This window comes from Sphaeramia orbicularis, chromosome 17, assembly GCF_902148855.1.
Source record: "Sphaeramia orbicularis chromosome 17, fSphaOr1.1, whole genome shotgun sequence".
NCBI classification, from domain to species: Eukaryota; Metazoa; Chordata; class Actinopteri; order Kurtiformes; family Apogonidae; genus Sphaeramia; species Sphaeramia orbicularis.
Genome location: NC_043973.1, coordinates 19,234,054 through 19,251,473, shown reverse-complemented (window position 1 = coordinate 19,251,473; position 17,420 = coordinate 19,234,054). Strand labels below are relative to the sequence as shown.

General features: G+C 38.0%; 1 protein-coding gene across 1 annotated transcript in view; it reads right to left on the bottom strand.

Annotated features, from left to right (window-relative positions):
• The window catches only part of LOC115437591 (rap guanine nucleotide exchange factor 4-like), a 36,942-nt gene extending 29,275 nt beyond the window's left edge, over window positions 1–7,667 (bottom strand). The window contains exons 1-3 of the mRNA XM_030160870.1: window positions 7,381–7,667; window positions 1,270–1,412; window positions 58–146 (exon numbers count right to left, since the gene is read on the bottom strand). Of these exons, the coding sequence (XP_030016730.1) occupies window positions 58–146; window positions 1,270–1,412; window positions 7,381–7,448 (300 nt within the window). The 5' untranslated portion in view covers window positions 7,449–7,667. The remainder of the gene's footprint in view (window positions 1–57; window positions 147–1,269; window positions 1,413–7,380) is intronic.
• Between the last annotated feature and the right edge of the window lie 9,753 nt (window positions 7,668–17,420).

Below are 17,420 nucleotides of genomic sequence, written 5' to 3'. Positions count from 1 at the left end.
CAAAATATAATGAACAGTCAGTTCAGATTAAATTTGTTTACGTAAAGTGAATCTTACTTGGTGGTTGGCTGTTTCTGACACTTTGACATCCAGGGAACCGGACAGGACAGCATACCAGCTGGTGCCTATATCACCTTGTCGAAACACTGCAAAGACGACAATAGATGTGCAAGACAGAATTTAAACACACAGGATGTAATATCTGCCACTAGGGGTCTCTTAATCAAAACAATAACAAAAGTTCGATGACAAAATTCTGGTATGAGTTCATGTTTATACCCAAAGTAATTAACTAAAGTGCAACATTATCTTTAATGGCATATATTCATATTATGTTATTTGTAATAAATTATCCACAACACTGACAATCTTAACAATAATCAATAATAATACTAATATAATAATACTAATACTAATTCTCATATCAATTCTACTACTACTACTACTAATAAACACTGTCTACAAAGTTAGAGTAAAATATTTTTACCTCGTCTCATGAAATTATTATGCAAATGTGATTTATTCATGATAGATAATGCGTAACTGGTACTCTGGATGTAATCAATGTACCTGGTCAAAGGTGATTATTGCCGTGTATAGATAGCAATAAGAAGGCGTATGTGTTTGGAAACAAAATTATTCCAACTTTACAGGTAGTAGTGTTTTAGAATATATGTTACTACTACTACGATTAATACTACGACTAGGTTTGATTGGGCACCTTGTAAACTAGATAAATATTAAAATTTAACAATAAATTAGCTCTCTACTGCATTGCTGTGTTGCAAATAATGTATGCAACACTGTATTATGTATTAGTAGTGTGTATATGTATATTGTGACAGATATAGTGCTATATAACTGTTACTATGTAATTTTGCGACCCTGTATTTAGACAAATTAGTTTTCGTGACAGGTGACACCACTGACAGAAAGACAAATGATACTGGTCGTTAACTAAAGCAAACTTTGACTATTGTTGAAACATTTGATAATAACTACATAAAAAAATTACCAAAATATATATCATAGATCTAGTCATTTTTAGATATTTTATTGAGAAAATGTAACATATCCTTTTATCCTTAGTTGTAAATACATTGAAATGAAAAGAATGAGCTGCTTTAAATGTAAATAAATTAGAAAAAAAATAATTATGTAGGACAGGACCAGTGCATGCATCATTATAAGAGGTAAATTTTTATGACAGTGTCAATCGTATCTATTGTCTTAAGCAAAAAGACAACACATAATTGTCTGTGTACATACATGTGATGCCTTTCTCCAGGCATTCATAGAAGGCAGTGGCACATATCTGCAGTAGCAGTGGTGGAGGGAACCTCTGGAAGGCTTTGACCTCTCTCAGTCTGGTCAGAATGATGTCCACATCTTCTCCTGAACGCTCTGAAGGCCTGTACAGACAGAATTCCTCATTAAAGAAGCCAACACCAGGGGCTTAAAATCAGTAATAATAGAAAAATACTTGCAAACAGCTGTTAAAGGGATAAAAAGAAATATGCCCTCTAAGTTATAATGAACATCCATTGTTTTAAGCCTCTCTATACATTTGTTTTTCTGGCTTCAGCACTCTGCCTCGTGTTTGCGGCGATAGCAGGAGGAAGCTGCAGGCGTTACTTCTCTGGGCTCCGACCCCCCACTGGGTGTTGATGTAGGATCTCATTTGTACTGCTGCCATTTTATAATACGCTTAAATCTGAGCACACGCATGCACACTCACACACAAGCGCATCATTGTTAGACATTTACTCAGCCACAAGTTTGATCTGAGAGCTTAAACGTTCTGTTTTGCGATATGGTGAAACACTTAAGAGCCAAGACAGCCTTCAGTAACTCACACTGCATTTAGCTCCATTCATTCACTTTTTTGTCTTACTAGTGACTCATCCTTGCACGTGTGCGTGTGTGTGTGTATATGTGTTCATACAGAATCGCTAATGCACTGTGGTCTTGTTCCTCTGTAGACTAGAGGCTGTCTATCCCCTCTCCTCCTCCAGCTCCTTCCCCTTCCTCTGCTTCCAGCTCTTTCCCTCTTTTGTCTGCCTCCTCTAAACACTTCTCTAATCTCCATCCATTTTTTCTCCACTATCTCTCTAGACTCGATGGTTTCTCTCAGGAGCATGTGCGGCAAGATCAAAAGGAAGACGACACGCTTTTTTCTTTAAGCTACACATTTTCTTCTCTCCATTAATGGCAAATTCTCCTTTTCCCTCCATCCATTAAGTCCCACCACTAACACATCTACACACTATCCTTCTATTATTATCCCTTTATTCCAGCTTTGCAAGCTCACGGGTACAGGCACGACTCCCCTTTACTAAGACACACATATACAGACAATGCTAAATACACATATTTATGCCTTTGAGCAGTAAATTGTCCTCTGTGCTGAGGATGGTAGTCCCAGATAAATACAGATTCTGCCTGAAGGTCTGCACTGCACAGCACATCTTCCAAACCCACAACATCTGCCACAGGCTTTGGGCTATTACAGACCGGTTCATTCTCTCCTTCTGTGTCTTTCTCTCTTTTTTGGCCTGTGACTCATCCTCCCATCAGCCACCTACTGCTTGCGTTGGCCTTTGCAGCTCTGACGGAGCATCATATCCCACTGTAGGCTGGGTTAATGGTTTAGACAGGTGGACTCCCACACAGTACAATACAGGCAGACAGGGAGGTTAACTCTTCAAGGTTGAATGGATAATACAAGCGTCACCCTTCACCTATCCGTCTGCTGAAACTGTGAAGATTTGTCAGTTCTAATCCACTGGATTATGGGCTTTCCCCTTGTTCTAAAGGCTGCCATGATAATGAGATTTTTGTTAATGATTAATTGCCCTGCAGATACTTTCAATTAACAATATCATTGTGTTCTTCTCTTCATTTGATACCACTAGCATAATAATGGCCTACGAATAGTTTCATTATATGCATACAGAGACTCTTAGGGGTGGGCAATATAGACAAAATTTACCATATCTTTTAACATAGTCTTCTTTTATTTTTCCCTTCTTTTATTAGGAATCCACTGCTCAGAAAATCCCATTCTGTGTCACATTCACTCCTCTCTGTGTTTGTTTGTGTTGCCTTTATGCAAATTTCCTGCCTGCACCCGTGTGGAAGAATGCAAAGTGCTGTCAAAATGATGAAATTGCAGTAAGGAGTGTGATTTGTAACCCAGTGACTTAAACAATAATGTGAAAAACTACACATTCCCTATTGTCACATGCTATATTACATCATGTCATGCTGCCCTAACATACAGTACACCTAATGAAGAACAACTGGGGCATAACTGATTAATTATAATAGCATTTCTGTTGGTCTTTTAGGCTTTGTAAACCAAAATTACACATTGGTGATTTGACAGAATTTAATGAGAAGCACCAACTGAAGACCAATACTTCAAAATGATGTGATTAAAAGTGAAATCTCAAAATGATATTCGTGTTCCATCTACTATTTTCGTGCAGGTGAATAGAGACAATTATTAAAAATAATCACAGTTATGATGACATAAAAATTGTGAAGGGCCTACTTGTTCTTTCTCCTGTTCTGTCCTATTCCTGCTCACTCGATGCCTGTCCAGAGGAATCTGCCACCCCGTCAGTGTGAAACGGATGTGACCTGAGAGCTCTTCACCTATCTCACCCTCCCTCCACTCGTCTATCAGTTCTCCTCTCTTGACTTCTCCTTTCTCAGCCTTTTTGCCCTCACTGATGATGCAGCAGAGATCTCAGCTTTCAACCACACATTATGACGCGCACACACACATACACAGGGGATTTACAAATCATCCAGCATGAGACACTCAAGAGCAAACACAGAGACACCAGAAGGTTCTGCAGATTGTTTTAGGACACATCCATCTGGACAATTCACTATTTCCACACAAATACATCATAGGTTGATTTATGGCCGCCAACCAACATGTCAGACAGCTTCAACACAAACAGATTTCCCCGAACTGGCAGACGAGTATGTTACTATAACAGAAACTCATGAAATTGTATGTACACAGCTCTTTCAACACCCCTCTGCATCGCCACAAACAACCTCAGAACCCATAAAAACACTGAATAATAATGAGCATAAACAGCTACATGAACAATTGAATGATTTAACAGTTACTCCAATCTCGTCTAGCCTTGACACATGTTCCAATTAATACACATATTCTAGGTGAGACAACAGATGTTACGATTCCTTTCACTTTTGCTTCAGACTTATTGTTAATATAGAAGTACAAGAGCTAGTCACAATGTTCAGCACTTCCATTTTCCTTCAGTAAAGGGACATTAAATCTCAAGTGGCATCTGGACTGGTGCTATGTGTGCAGACTGAACTGCAGTACCTGCCCGGGGCAACTCTAAACAAAAACAAATACGACGTTATCTCCCACACTTCGCACTCACAAGTAATAAATGTCTTTAGATGGATATACAGTCGTATCTTAACCTTTGTCTCATTTTCAGCCCCTCACTTAGCCTACTTTCAGGAATCAACATTTACTGTAGATGAAAGCTTCTGAACACACAGACACACACATACTCAGCTGAGTATTGATTAAATAAGAGGTGTGCAGCTGAAGAGTACTGAGTGCTCTGCTACAAGACCCTGTCCAGTCTAATCTTACAGCCCAGAACAGGTCCATAGTCATCAGCCATTATTACATGTGAACTCAGCTACAACTAGGGCTGGACAATATATGGAATTATCTTCATAAATCAAAGTTTAACTGTCTGAAAATTGTGACAAAATCACACTTTATTTTTCCATTGTTGCTCAACAAAAATTTTGAATGCAACCTGTTATTGATTAACTGAACATATTTCTCCAGTCAGATATGACATATACTGTAGTTATAAGGAAGTGTATTTTTGATTTTGAGTTCATGTAGCCAGAAATGCATCCTTTCATTTTCCAAACCACTTAGTCTTCAAGATGGTTGCAGGGATGCTGGAGCCTATTATGAAAAGGTGGATGTTGCCAATCACCACATAAACAGACAAACTTCCACTCACTCTCACATTCACACCTACAAGGGATTTAGACTGACCAACTAACCTTTTAAAGGTATTAGGGATTATTAGTCTTTGGTACATTTATTTGTGTATTTGGACCCTAATAGTTCAAAAAGTTTGAATTTGAACCCTCCAGGTGCTGTAAAGCTATCTTTATATTCATTTTGGCAAAAATCGAGTGGATTCCTACAACCCATTTCAATTCCTTCTTAATTTGTTACGTCTATAACTAGTTATGTCACGACATTTGCATGTATAAGGTCAAGACTTCCGACAAACATTTCTCAGAGTACGCCATAATTGTTTGTCTGCAGCAGCAGTTGTAGTCCATACTGAAAATATGTCCAAACTTTGAGCCAATTACCTAAAATGACTCAGTTGTTGGTTGTATTAATGAACACAAGTGGCTGAAAGGGAAAGAGCAGGACAGCCAACAACCTGGAGGGGGTGGGGTCATATACTTTTAAAGGGCCAGCGCTCACAATGACCTTTCTGATGTCATTACTCAGAAATAGGTTTGAAGATGGACCTGTGGAGTTGAATTAATGAAGAATTCAGACCCAAGCAAAACATTTACAGTTTATGTAGACCACAGGGAGATGTTTTAAAATGCATAATTCCATTTAAAAAAGCAATATATCACTCCTTTAAGGTAAAGGTCTTTAAACAGTGGGAGACAACCCGCTCAGACCCAGGGAGAATATGCATTTTCCACACAAAAAGGCCACACTGTGCCACCCACGGAACAAATTTAAAGATTAGAATCATAAATTGTTCATAAAATTTCTGGCCATTACCCAAATCCAGCTGCAACTACAGTTTATGCCTTATGTTTCCTATATTAAGAATCAAACTTCACTTGCCATCACTTTAATCAGTAACAACTAGAGATACAAAAACTTTTAATTAATCTATTAACTTTCATTTATTCTAATAATTGGTTTGAGCATTTTTATCAAATGAGAAGTGAAACTCAAAATCCTATGATTACAGCTTCGTAAATTATTTTCTGGTTTCTTTTTTCCTCTTTGACAATAATATCTGGGCTAAATAAGACATCTGAGGACATCATATTGTCACCATAGTTAGTTTTTTATTGACAAAATATCCACTTGATTAATCAAACAAACAGACTGATCAATTATTGAACTGATCATTAGTTGCAGCTCTTGCAGCAACTGATCATTCAATTCATTTACCTCATCTATAATTCAGAGTTTGATATTCCCCTGATGATGATGATGATGATGATAATGAATAATTTTTCTTTAGGTAATGGTAGAAAAACATAATCTTGGACAAAAACTATGACTATTCTATGTCTATTCTTTTGACTAATGACCAATTATTGATTATATGAGAGTAGCCATTACTTGGAGCTTTTCTTCGTCTCTGCTAACAAACAAAAGGTACGCGCACATTTTCTTGAATCAAAATGCATCCTGTCTTATTACAGCTGATGATAAGAAGACAAGACTCAGGTTGCCAATGGTAACGTGAAGATGTGTCATACTCAGGTTTGTATGAGTGGGTGTATAAGCTGTGGGGTGCAAGTCCTATATAACTGTGAGGTATCACATAATTACTGTATGGCTGCCCTTTTGTAATGTTAATTTATTTACAACAAATTAGCTCTCCCCCTTGGGCTTAATGGTTTTTTTTGGCTTAGTATATATTTGCATGCACAGATCTAATACTTGTCTAAACACAGCATGCACTAATAACTGCTTCTAAATTGGGAGAGTTGTGCATGTGTATGTCTTGATATCCCTGTACAGTCAGTGGCTGCTCAGTAATTCTAACCTTTCCAGTCAAACCAGGGAAATAAGAGCCTCACATGCAGCACTGTGACAAAAAAAAATGGAGAAACCAGTGTCTTGTGCATCCTTTCCTCCTTATTTAGGGGATAACACAAACATACACAACAGGGTAGTGTTTGAGGAATGTATAACTACTTGACTGAAGCAGACAGACAGAGCAGAAACCAGTCACAGCCCATGCATGTAGTGCAGAGACATCCCAGTGAACCTCGAAGCCACCAACGCCTTTTTGACCGAGGATACAATAACATTGTTTCCAAAAGAAGGATGTACAATGTGATGCACCAAACCCCTTATTATCACTATTAAAAGAGCATAAAACAGCAAATATGACAATCAAATGCTTTAAAAATGACTAACACCACGTTAATATTGCACACTCACACACGCAGAGATCGCCGGTTCCGATTAATCACGTTGACGCGAATGAATGAAAGAGAAAACACACAATCATTGCTGTGGAGATGCGCGGCGTGGAGAGCATCGTGGAGAGCATGAGTACCCACCCACCCACCCACCTTTTATCCAAACAGCAGATCCACTCCGCCGATGGAGACAGATTAGGGGACGTCTGCACCGCGACCATCTTCCCCGGTTGTGTGTCCGTCTGTCCGTGAACGCGTCTCTGCTGCCGGAGGAGGCTTCCCGGTTGTCGGTGGTCGTTAATGAATGTAAGCTCCGGCTGCGCCCCCTCCCCGCCCCTCTGCTCGGAGCTGCCTCTCTCAACCACTGGCTGATGCTGCCTTCATCACAGCATGCAGATGACTAGTGTCAGTCTGCGTTAATGGGCTTTTCTGAGGGACACTGGGAAACTGCAGTTCAGTGCACTGGAACACATCACAACAACAAAAAAATAAAATAAAATAAATAAAAAATAATACCTCACATTCATATCTGATTTAATTTTATTCTGCATACAGGCTGATTTTTTTTTTTTTTCCACAGTGGGCCACAGTGACTGGATCAACTGTGTTTTATTAATTATTTAACCCAGTGTTTTTCAACCTTGAGGTATGGTATGGTAGTAAATCTGTCTCACCAGATTTTGAATTATAAAAGCCATTGAATTTTTAGCACTGAAATTTTTTTGCACTGAAATTAAGTACCTGAATTTTTTTGTCTCTGAATTCAACTATGTTCATAAATTTAGAATAAAATAAAAATTCAGATGCAAAAATTCAAATGCAAAAAATTCAGATGCAAAAAATTCAAATGCAGAAAATTCAGATGCGAAAAATTCAGATGCAAAAACTTCAGATGCAAAAAAATTCAGATGCAAAAAATTCAGATGCAAAAAATTCAAATGCAGAAAATTCAGATGCAAAAAATTCAAATGCAGAAAATTCAGATGCAAAAAATTCAAATGCAGAAAATTCAAATGCAAAAAATTCAGATGCAATAAATTCAAATGTGAAAAATTCAGTGGCCAAAAATTCAGATGCAAAAAATTCAGATCACACATCCGCGCTGACTGTCTTCCTGAATCGGTGTCACATGACCAGCCTAACGTAACTCGATTGGCTGGCTGTCGGTTCGGCTTGAGATAGAATCAATTGCTTATCCTTGATGTCCCAGATGTGTGATCTGAAATTTTTGCATCTGAATTTTTTGCGTCTGAATTTTTTGCATCTGAATTTTTTTGCATCTGTAATTTTTTTTGATGACCATGAAAAGATGACAAACTGTATTTTACACCAGTTATTTACGTTTAATGATAGGACTAATGGATCAACGGGTATTAAACAGTTTAGATCAGTAGATGCTTTTGATCACCATTGGGTGTTTGGGTCTTTATGGGTTAAATCAAACATCAGTGGTTGTCAAAGTGCAATGGCAGGGTAAATCTGGATCAAAACTTAAAAATGCCTTCTTCAATTTGTGCATTTAAAAGGATGTATAAATCCAGTACAATAACAAAATATAGAACATTATCTGAAAAAGTGAATATCTAGTTATAATATAGAAGAATGCATAAAATCTGATATTACTGTGTATTGCCTATTTGTAATTAACTAATTAATTAACACAGACTATCAGGTTTAGGAGATATTATCACATTTAGGAATAATTTTATTTGTAGTAAATAATTAAAGTGTATATAAATATTATAGTTTATTTATTTTTTTTTTTTTAAAAGGTTGATTATGTAAATCTGATTGTGTGTGAGGTGACTAAAAAAAGTGTATGGTGAATGGTTTGCATAGATGTTTTGTGTTATTACAAAAATGTGGGGAAAAAAATAAAACAAAAAAACAAGGGTGTTGACAAAGAAAAGGAAGCTGAGTCAATTTAATCATGAATTTGTAAAAGGGGGTGGAAGTCTATACATTATACTTTTTCCTACTTCTTTACAAGCATAGGTAATTTTGTTTGTTCATGTCGTATTGTTCTGTTACCTGATGATTTTATGTGCTCAAAATAAAACTAAACTAACTGACTAAGTTCAACAGTGTGTTCCTCTGTGATAAGCTCATGTGATGCTCTGTTTATAAATTATATTAACACAAATTGCACTTATTTCATGAAAAACTGCAGTGTTGAACTTTATGCAAATTAACAATTTGACAAAGGACAAAGATCCCCTTAAGCACATTTATGTTCAGCAACATAAATGTCAGTCATAAGCAAAGGCAGGTTTAATGCGAATCCAAAGCAAGACAGACTGTTGTGTGGAATGAAAAATGTAATCAATTTTCTATGTTCCTGCTTACAAGGGTATAAAAAATGCATTATGGTGACTTCCTTTTTGCAGATTTTGACACAGATTGCAGCACCTGGAGGCTTCAAATTCAAAGTTTATGAACTACTAGGGTCCAAATACACAAATAAATGTACCAAAGACCAGTAAAAGTGGGTTTAGCAAAATACGACCCCTTTAATGCAAGATACATTGTCAAGTTTAGTATTATAATATAATGAACATGAATAACATCTGATACATATACTGTGGCAGGAGAGTCACATATTCTTGGATCTTCTCAAAGATGTTTAGGAATAACAGACTGCAAGAAAAGCTTGTAACCAAAAAAAAAAAAGAAAAAAATTCACAGCATCTCTGCCAATTGCTTCAGAAATACAGTGTTTGCCTTGGAGCTGTTATTGAGCAAAAGATGTGTAAATGATCAGTCTGCCAATGAAGTCCTACTAAATATAAAGCCAACCATGATTCAACTGTCAGGACTCTACTTCCTGGCAGGTCGCTCTCATTTGCATAAAATTCACCCCAAAAAAGTCTATTTTTCTCACATTGGACGTCACTTTTTTTTTTTTTTTTTTTGCAGTATTTAATTTCACAGGGTAAGGTGAGTCCCATCCTGTAAAAACTGAGAAGGAGGAAAGATTGCTCATCTTTAGTTTACCCTGAGTGGGTTTTCTTCACAAGATGTGGGAGTTAAAATAAAAGGAAATAAATATCTTTGGTATTTAAGGAAAGGTGTACAGGACAGTAATGAGACCTGCAATTCTGGATGATTTAGAGACGGATGTACTATTGAAAAGACAGGAGGCAGAGCTGAAGATGTTGAGATTTTCTTTTGGAGTGACAAGCACGGACAGGATTAAGAATGACCATGGTAGAGGGATAGCTCAGATTGGATGTTTTGGGGACAAAGTGAGAGGCCAGATTGAGATGGTTTGGACATGTGCAGAGGAGGGGCAGTGGATATGTTGGTAGAAGGATGAAGAAGATGGAAGTAAAGAGGAAGAGCAAAGAGGAGATTTATGGAATTTATGGATGTAGTGAAGGAGGACATGAAGGTAGCTGGCGTGAAACAAGAAGTAGTAGTATAGTAATAGTAATAGTAATAGTCGTAGTAGTACACTGTAAAATCAAATAGCTGTCCTAACAGTTAACTTTACTAGGTTATCAACAATATGCAGCTATGACTGGTATTTATGAAGTAACAGTTACTTGCATGGTGAAAAATGCAAATATTTAGTGTTTAGTGTGAAGATGACTTTATTTAGAGTTAAGCTCACTAGCAACAATAAGTAGCCAACACAGTCTCACTCCCACTGCACATTCAAAGAAGCTGAAATGAGCATGCGCAGTAGCAACATTCAGTCTCTCCTGCTCAATCTAGCCCTTGCTCTGCCCTTCCCCTAACCCTAAGACCCAGTCCCAATTCACCCCTTAGCCATACCCCTTACCCTTGGCACTTGCACTTGGCACTACCCCTTGAAACAGAGCTACAAGGGTTAGGGGTTGAAATATTCCCCTATGAAATGGGACAACCCTTCGTGACCTGTTACGTCATCAGCAGTCACCGATGCTGCTATAAACAGATGCGAAAACGTTGTTTCCAAAAGTATTCACTATGCCGTCAGCAGCTGTAACTGTCTCTGTTGCATGGGCTTTGGTCATCCTTTTGCGGCGATCAACTATAAATCGCAGAAATGCGATCTATAACTCATTGAAATGGCATTAAACAGTCAATCAAATGATTAAGTTGCTTACGAAGAAAATACGTATATTTATGTTTTTCTTTCATCACACTGCTGCACTTTTTGGCTATGTTTACCTCCATCTTGCCAATGATTCAAACAGAATTATGAGAAATTTCTCCTACCACTCCATTCGTAGTGTGGTCCTGGAAAATCTCTGTTTCGAGAGCTATACAGCCCTCTGCCTTAGCCCTTCCCCTCCGTCTAATTAAGAATCAGGACAACACTACCCCATCACGTGTACGTGCAAAACAGAGGGGTAGGGGTAAGGGGGAGGGCCAAGGGGTGAATTGGGATTCAGCCTATGCCTGGGGTTGGTGGGCATCATTTAGTCTAGCTTGAATCTAACCTTAACTTTAACCCTAAACCTAGGATTAAATCACTGATGTAATCTAGATCTGTTAGAGAATCCTCAAGCCAAACACTTAATAAGGATTCCCACACCAGAATGAGCAAGGCCACATTGACTTATGATGTTTCAAAACGGCCGCTTCAAGAACAGGTGTTCTGGCTGATTACGCCTTCAACCACACTGGTGGAGGAGATGAAACACACCTGTGGAGCCTGATTGCTCTAGGAAACTTAAAGTAAGGAACCATGACAGATGGGAAAGGTTGAGAAACTCTAAGGATCCAAGAACAGAGCTGTAGGTTATCCTTTAATACTTCCTGGTGGTTTTGTGATGAACGGAATACAGGAAGAGTTAGCAGGCTGGAGAGTCAGAGAGGTAGTGTAAACATGGCTGGCTCTGTCCATTCATAGTTCAGAGGGGCTGGGAAGGCATTTTTTAGTGGCTGGTCCTATTTGCACCCAAATAAAACTTAGGCATGCTAAGTTAGTTCAATTTAGATTAGTGTTATATGGATAAAACACAGATTTAGTAGATTAAAATAGTAATTCTGAGTACTCTTTACTAAGTTGAGAGTACATCTAAAGTAAGTTATCAGGTACACTTATTTGCTCAAACTCATTCATTGGTGTACTCTACGAAGGAAGCACTAGTTAGTACAACTTAAAATACCTACTTCTCTTTACTTGTTTTTTAAGTGCAATCGGTTTGCATGCTTTTTTAAAGTAATGATAACTAATTGGACTTTACAGTGTAGTAATAGTAGTAGGAGTAGTTGTAGTAGTAATAGTAGTAGTAGACAAGCCTTATGTATTCAACTTTACTTCTGTGTTGTCTGTTCACTAGTTTGATTTTAGTTTAGCTGAACTGATCTGGATCAGACCTTTGCAGCACACTCAATGGTGCACTAATATTAGAGGGTGACCTGTATGTGAAAATGGTTGAAGGGTTTATTAATTTTCCCCAGTGGGAAAGTGATTGATTATTTTATCATTGTGTGATGAACTCCATGGGCTGAAATTTCCATGGTATTACAAGTCATAAAAATATACAGTTTCATTTGATTATATTAACAAAATACTCTGCAGTTTCTCTCAAGTTTGGGAAATAAAATCTGCTGCGAATAGGTTAACCTCCCAAAGTACAAATCAAGCTTTTCAGAACTATCTAGCAAAAGGAAATAACCATAATACACTCAACTTGGCCTGTCAATGCACCTGGCTAAACCTGGAGTAAACCATTGCTGACTGATTTAAGTAATTAATTAAACATACCATCAATCTCATCATTGTGGCCTACTATTACAAATATCAGCCTGTTTCCAGCATAAAATAACAGATTAAATCCAATATCAATGTAAGGTGACCTCTAATCATCATATTCTGTTCGGACTCAGAGAATAAACATGGAACATGAGGATTATTTTTCCAGTGCACTGTACTGTTGTTTTCCAGTTGCCCTCAGAAAGCTCATTAAAGCAGATTGACACTAAAATTTGTCCATACAATCTAGTCCATACTGAAAATATGTCCAAACTTTGAGCCGATTACCTAAAATGTTCAGTTGTAGGTTGTATTGACAAACACAAGTGGCTGAACAGGACAGAGCAGCCGAGGTCAACAACCTGGAGGGGGTGGGGTGTGGAGTGGATCATTTGCATTTAAAGGGTCAGCGCTCAAAACGACCTTTCTGGTGTCATTGGGTTGAAGATGGACCTGTGGAGTTGAATTAATTAAGAATTCAGACCCAAGCATAGCATTTGCAGTTTATGTAGACCACAGGGATGTTTTAAAATGCATAAATCCATAAAAAAGCTTAATATCACTCCTTTAAGAAAGAAGCTTTAACACACAGATTTATCCGTTTTAAGCCAGCTAAGTAGCACGAGATAAAGTGATATATAAAATGAACACTGCCCCTGTATTCATCAGCTTGACAAATGATCAATGCAAGATATGTTTGTGTTTGTGCAACGGCCTTGAAGGATGCCTCGTGTGAAATGGTGTATGTAAAGAAAAAAAAAACAGCAAAAGCTTTTGTTTCAATTCAAATGCTGCATGTGAAGCCGCAGCAGCAGCAGCAGCAGGGATGCAGTCTGACACCAAGGTAACTGCATCCATGCACTGCAGAGCTCAGACAGACAGGAAGAGAAGGCAGTAGATGAGTGAGGACTCAACCTTGCTGTAAAACCATAACTTATGCCCCACGCATATGCAGAAACAGCAAGGGCATAAAAATAGATAGGAGGGAAGAAAGAATGGATGGCTCTCGGTTCAGTGTCTGCTCTGGAAATTTATGTCCGAACAAACGCGGAAGGAAAGGATTGTGATAAATGTAGCACAGAGAGAATTAGTTGCATCTGTAAATTCTGTTATTTAGTCCCACTCATGCTGCACTCTGACTGTGTTAAGGCCATTAGTTCTTCTGCATCAGATGAATTACAATACACGCACCTGTTGAAGCTGTGCGCGTATGTGTGAGTGTTCACGCTTGCCTTATTACATCTGTTAGAAATGGCACTTTAACACGCATGGCTGTAGTACCGGAGGGCGAGTCTTCACTATAAAGTGAAGTGTGTTCATGTATGTGTGTATCAGCACCAGCTGTCTCAGAAAGCACCACGTTTAATTCAGGGATGTTGAACTTCTAGGAAAATGTGATGTTGTAGAGGTGTGGAAATTTCTCCATTCAAGATGCACTGAATGTTCACATTTGTACTTGTAATGCACAAGTTGTGTTTTGTGTTTGTTATGTTGACTTACCAAAGCACAGACTGGTGATGCAAAAAATGTGGATGTCTATATTATGTTGTGGTCTTTAAAAGCACTTCAGTTCAGATCTGACTGATTATATTAATTGATGAAAAAAATTGCCATGTAAAATAATGTCAAATGTAAGATGCAATAGACTGAGATGCACCAAACACTGTTAACAGCTGAATCCTAATCAAATAAAACCATGATGTCAGTGCATGATCATGTGTTTAACTAAGCACCTGCAGTAATGAGGTTTTTAAGCAAATTATTAAAGGTGTGAAACTACACTGTTGCCCATGAAGTTGGAATAATTTAGTCTTCAGACACATTCCTCTTTTTTATTCCCATTTATACACATCAGTAATCATCTTTGACCAGATGTAATGAATACAATTTATCTTTCAAAAGTAAATCACATTGTCACAATCATTTAATAAGACGAGGTAAAAAAAAAAAAAAACATATATTCCAACATTATGGGCAGCAGTGTATGCAAGGATAACTGTCATTTTGTGTCACAGAAATGTACTTTTCACTAGATTCTGTAACCAGACTTCAGGAATTTGCACCCATTCAGCCACAAAAGCTGGTTGATAAGACCTGGCTCCCAGTCAGCATTCCAGTTTATCCCTGAGGTGTTTGATGGAGTTCAGGTCAGGACACTGTGGGGGCCAGTTCTATTCATGATATACTGCAGCATTAAGACGTCTCTGCATTCAAACTAAGGGAACAAAACAGTTAAAATAACTATTATCTGTAAACCAAAAGTACAAAACAAGTGTATGAACAGGGTCCGTATCCTTTTGCATATATTGTGCATGTACACCTAACCTTTGGGAAGAAAATACACAATTGCACTTAAACATAAGTGTGTCACTTCTACATATCCATTTGCTTTAATAACCAATGTAATTAGGATAATAAATGTGTCGTACACACAACGAAACACAAAGTGGCAGCATTGTTGCTTCTAGTTACACAGAGGTGTCAATATGCATTTGTTTTTATTAATTCTCAGCGGCGCACACAGTAGCTGTATAAAACAGATGAAATGCACTTTCCTCATTTAAAGTACTGACTCGTGTACACATCTGAGCCATGGGTTGAATTGGAATTAGTGTGTATGTGTGTGTTCAGAGGATTGAGCGCAATTCCCTCGTGAGGCTGGGAAACTCTAAATATGGTTGACTGAACAGATAACCATATGGGGCATGACTGTCTGCCAAATGCAGCAGCCTACATGACACACACTCATACACACAGCCAATTTCAGCTGTCTGACAGGATCTTAGTCCACTCGTGTGAGAAGGCATCTGACATTTACCCAGAATTCAACTCTAACTTAACATTAATTTAAACAGTTGTTAACAGGGTTGACAGTTCAGTCTAGAGCTTAGTACTATTTATGATACTGATATTGACATTAATAATTGAAAGTTCATAAAATGGTCACATAGAATAAATATTTGTGTGAACTGATTAAGTTTATTTTTTAATAAATGTTCTTGGGTTATTGATAGACAGTGGAGAGGACATTGGGAAAGGTCATATTTAACCAGTCTCCTGTTGGGCCACCCTGAAAAAATAAGTCAGTTATTTTACAAATTTGGTGAGGATCACATGCATATATTTTAATATAACTGTGAAGAAGACCACACAGGTGACAACTGAAAGGAAAGGACAACATAAAGTGTTCTAATAAGCAGCAGTTTCATTGTTGACATTGACTCTACTGTCTGTGAATTTTATTTGAGGGGTTAACAACATTCTTCATCAAGAGATTCCCTCATTTAGGATATTGATGATGACAGTAGAAAGTGCTGTTTAACAAAATCCCCAATATGTGTTCAGGTGAGTTCAGACCTTTTCACATAATTTCCATTGAAATCGTTCAGTGATCCCCCAGGTGTTGTGGATATGGGCACTGTCATCTTTGAAGAGACAAATTCATCTGGTTTTTCCTTTAATTTGTCACCTTTCTGCATGTGCTGAGCAGTACGTTTTACTTTAATAAACTGTGCTCTCTGGTGGACAAAGTTTGTAAATGTGGTTTTGTTTCTAGTGCCCCAGCCGTACAGTAAACGTGTCACTTTTCACTGTTATAAATTCCAACTGACCTATGTACACTGGAACAAACTGAAAGCAAAATATAAAAAAATATTTATTTGCCAGCTTACAAGTCTGTCAGTCACAAATAAAATAGAAAATCATTTGGTTGTGACATAGATCTACTGTATGTTTTCTTGCTCTATCACAGATATGATAGCTCTTAATAAAAGCTATGGTTTAGCAAAAGGTTACAACAGGTTCACCCCCTCTCCAACTAAACATCCATCTGCAATACACCAGTATCCAGATCCAGAGATGAGTGGCATTGTTATGCATACAGTATCAAAGTGTGTTAGGGCATCAGTGACTGCCAGCATTCCCCCCGCAAAAATCCCTATGCAAGTCTGAGGTGGGAGGAACAGAACACAAACTTCTGCAGAAGTCAAGGTGACCTACTGCTGCTGAGAGTAAAGTGAGTTGAGGATTATGTTTGCACAGATAGATCTCTGGGTTTCACAGTTTACTCTCCATCAATTATTAATATCACTGCTGAATGAAATGAAAATATTTTCCATCTGATATTGTCATTTGTGTAATGTTCTTTTTCCTCTGTTTTTATCAGTACTGTTATCACCTTCTGGGTTTCATTTCTGCTGCCTCCAACCATTTCCAGGTTAAATCCCCCCATCTGTTCTGTCTCTCACTTTCTTTGTTGCCTCTCCCTCCCTAAATTCACTTCGCCACCCACCCTGCCGTCACTCTCTCATTTTCCATCTCTACTTCAATTCACTTTCCCTCCCTCCCCTCCCTTTCTTGGTTAGCCTCATTCAAAAGAAGGCTTTTGTGATTGGCCAGTATTTATATCAACTAGGTCCCAGTGCCACCTGGGACAATGGTCTCCAGTCAGATCCAGGTCACAGCAAGCAGAACCATTCTCCGGCTCTGCGCGGATCAGTCCAGT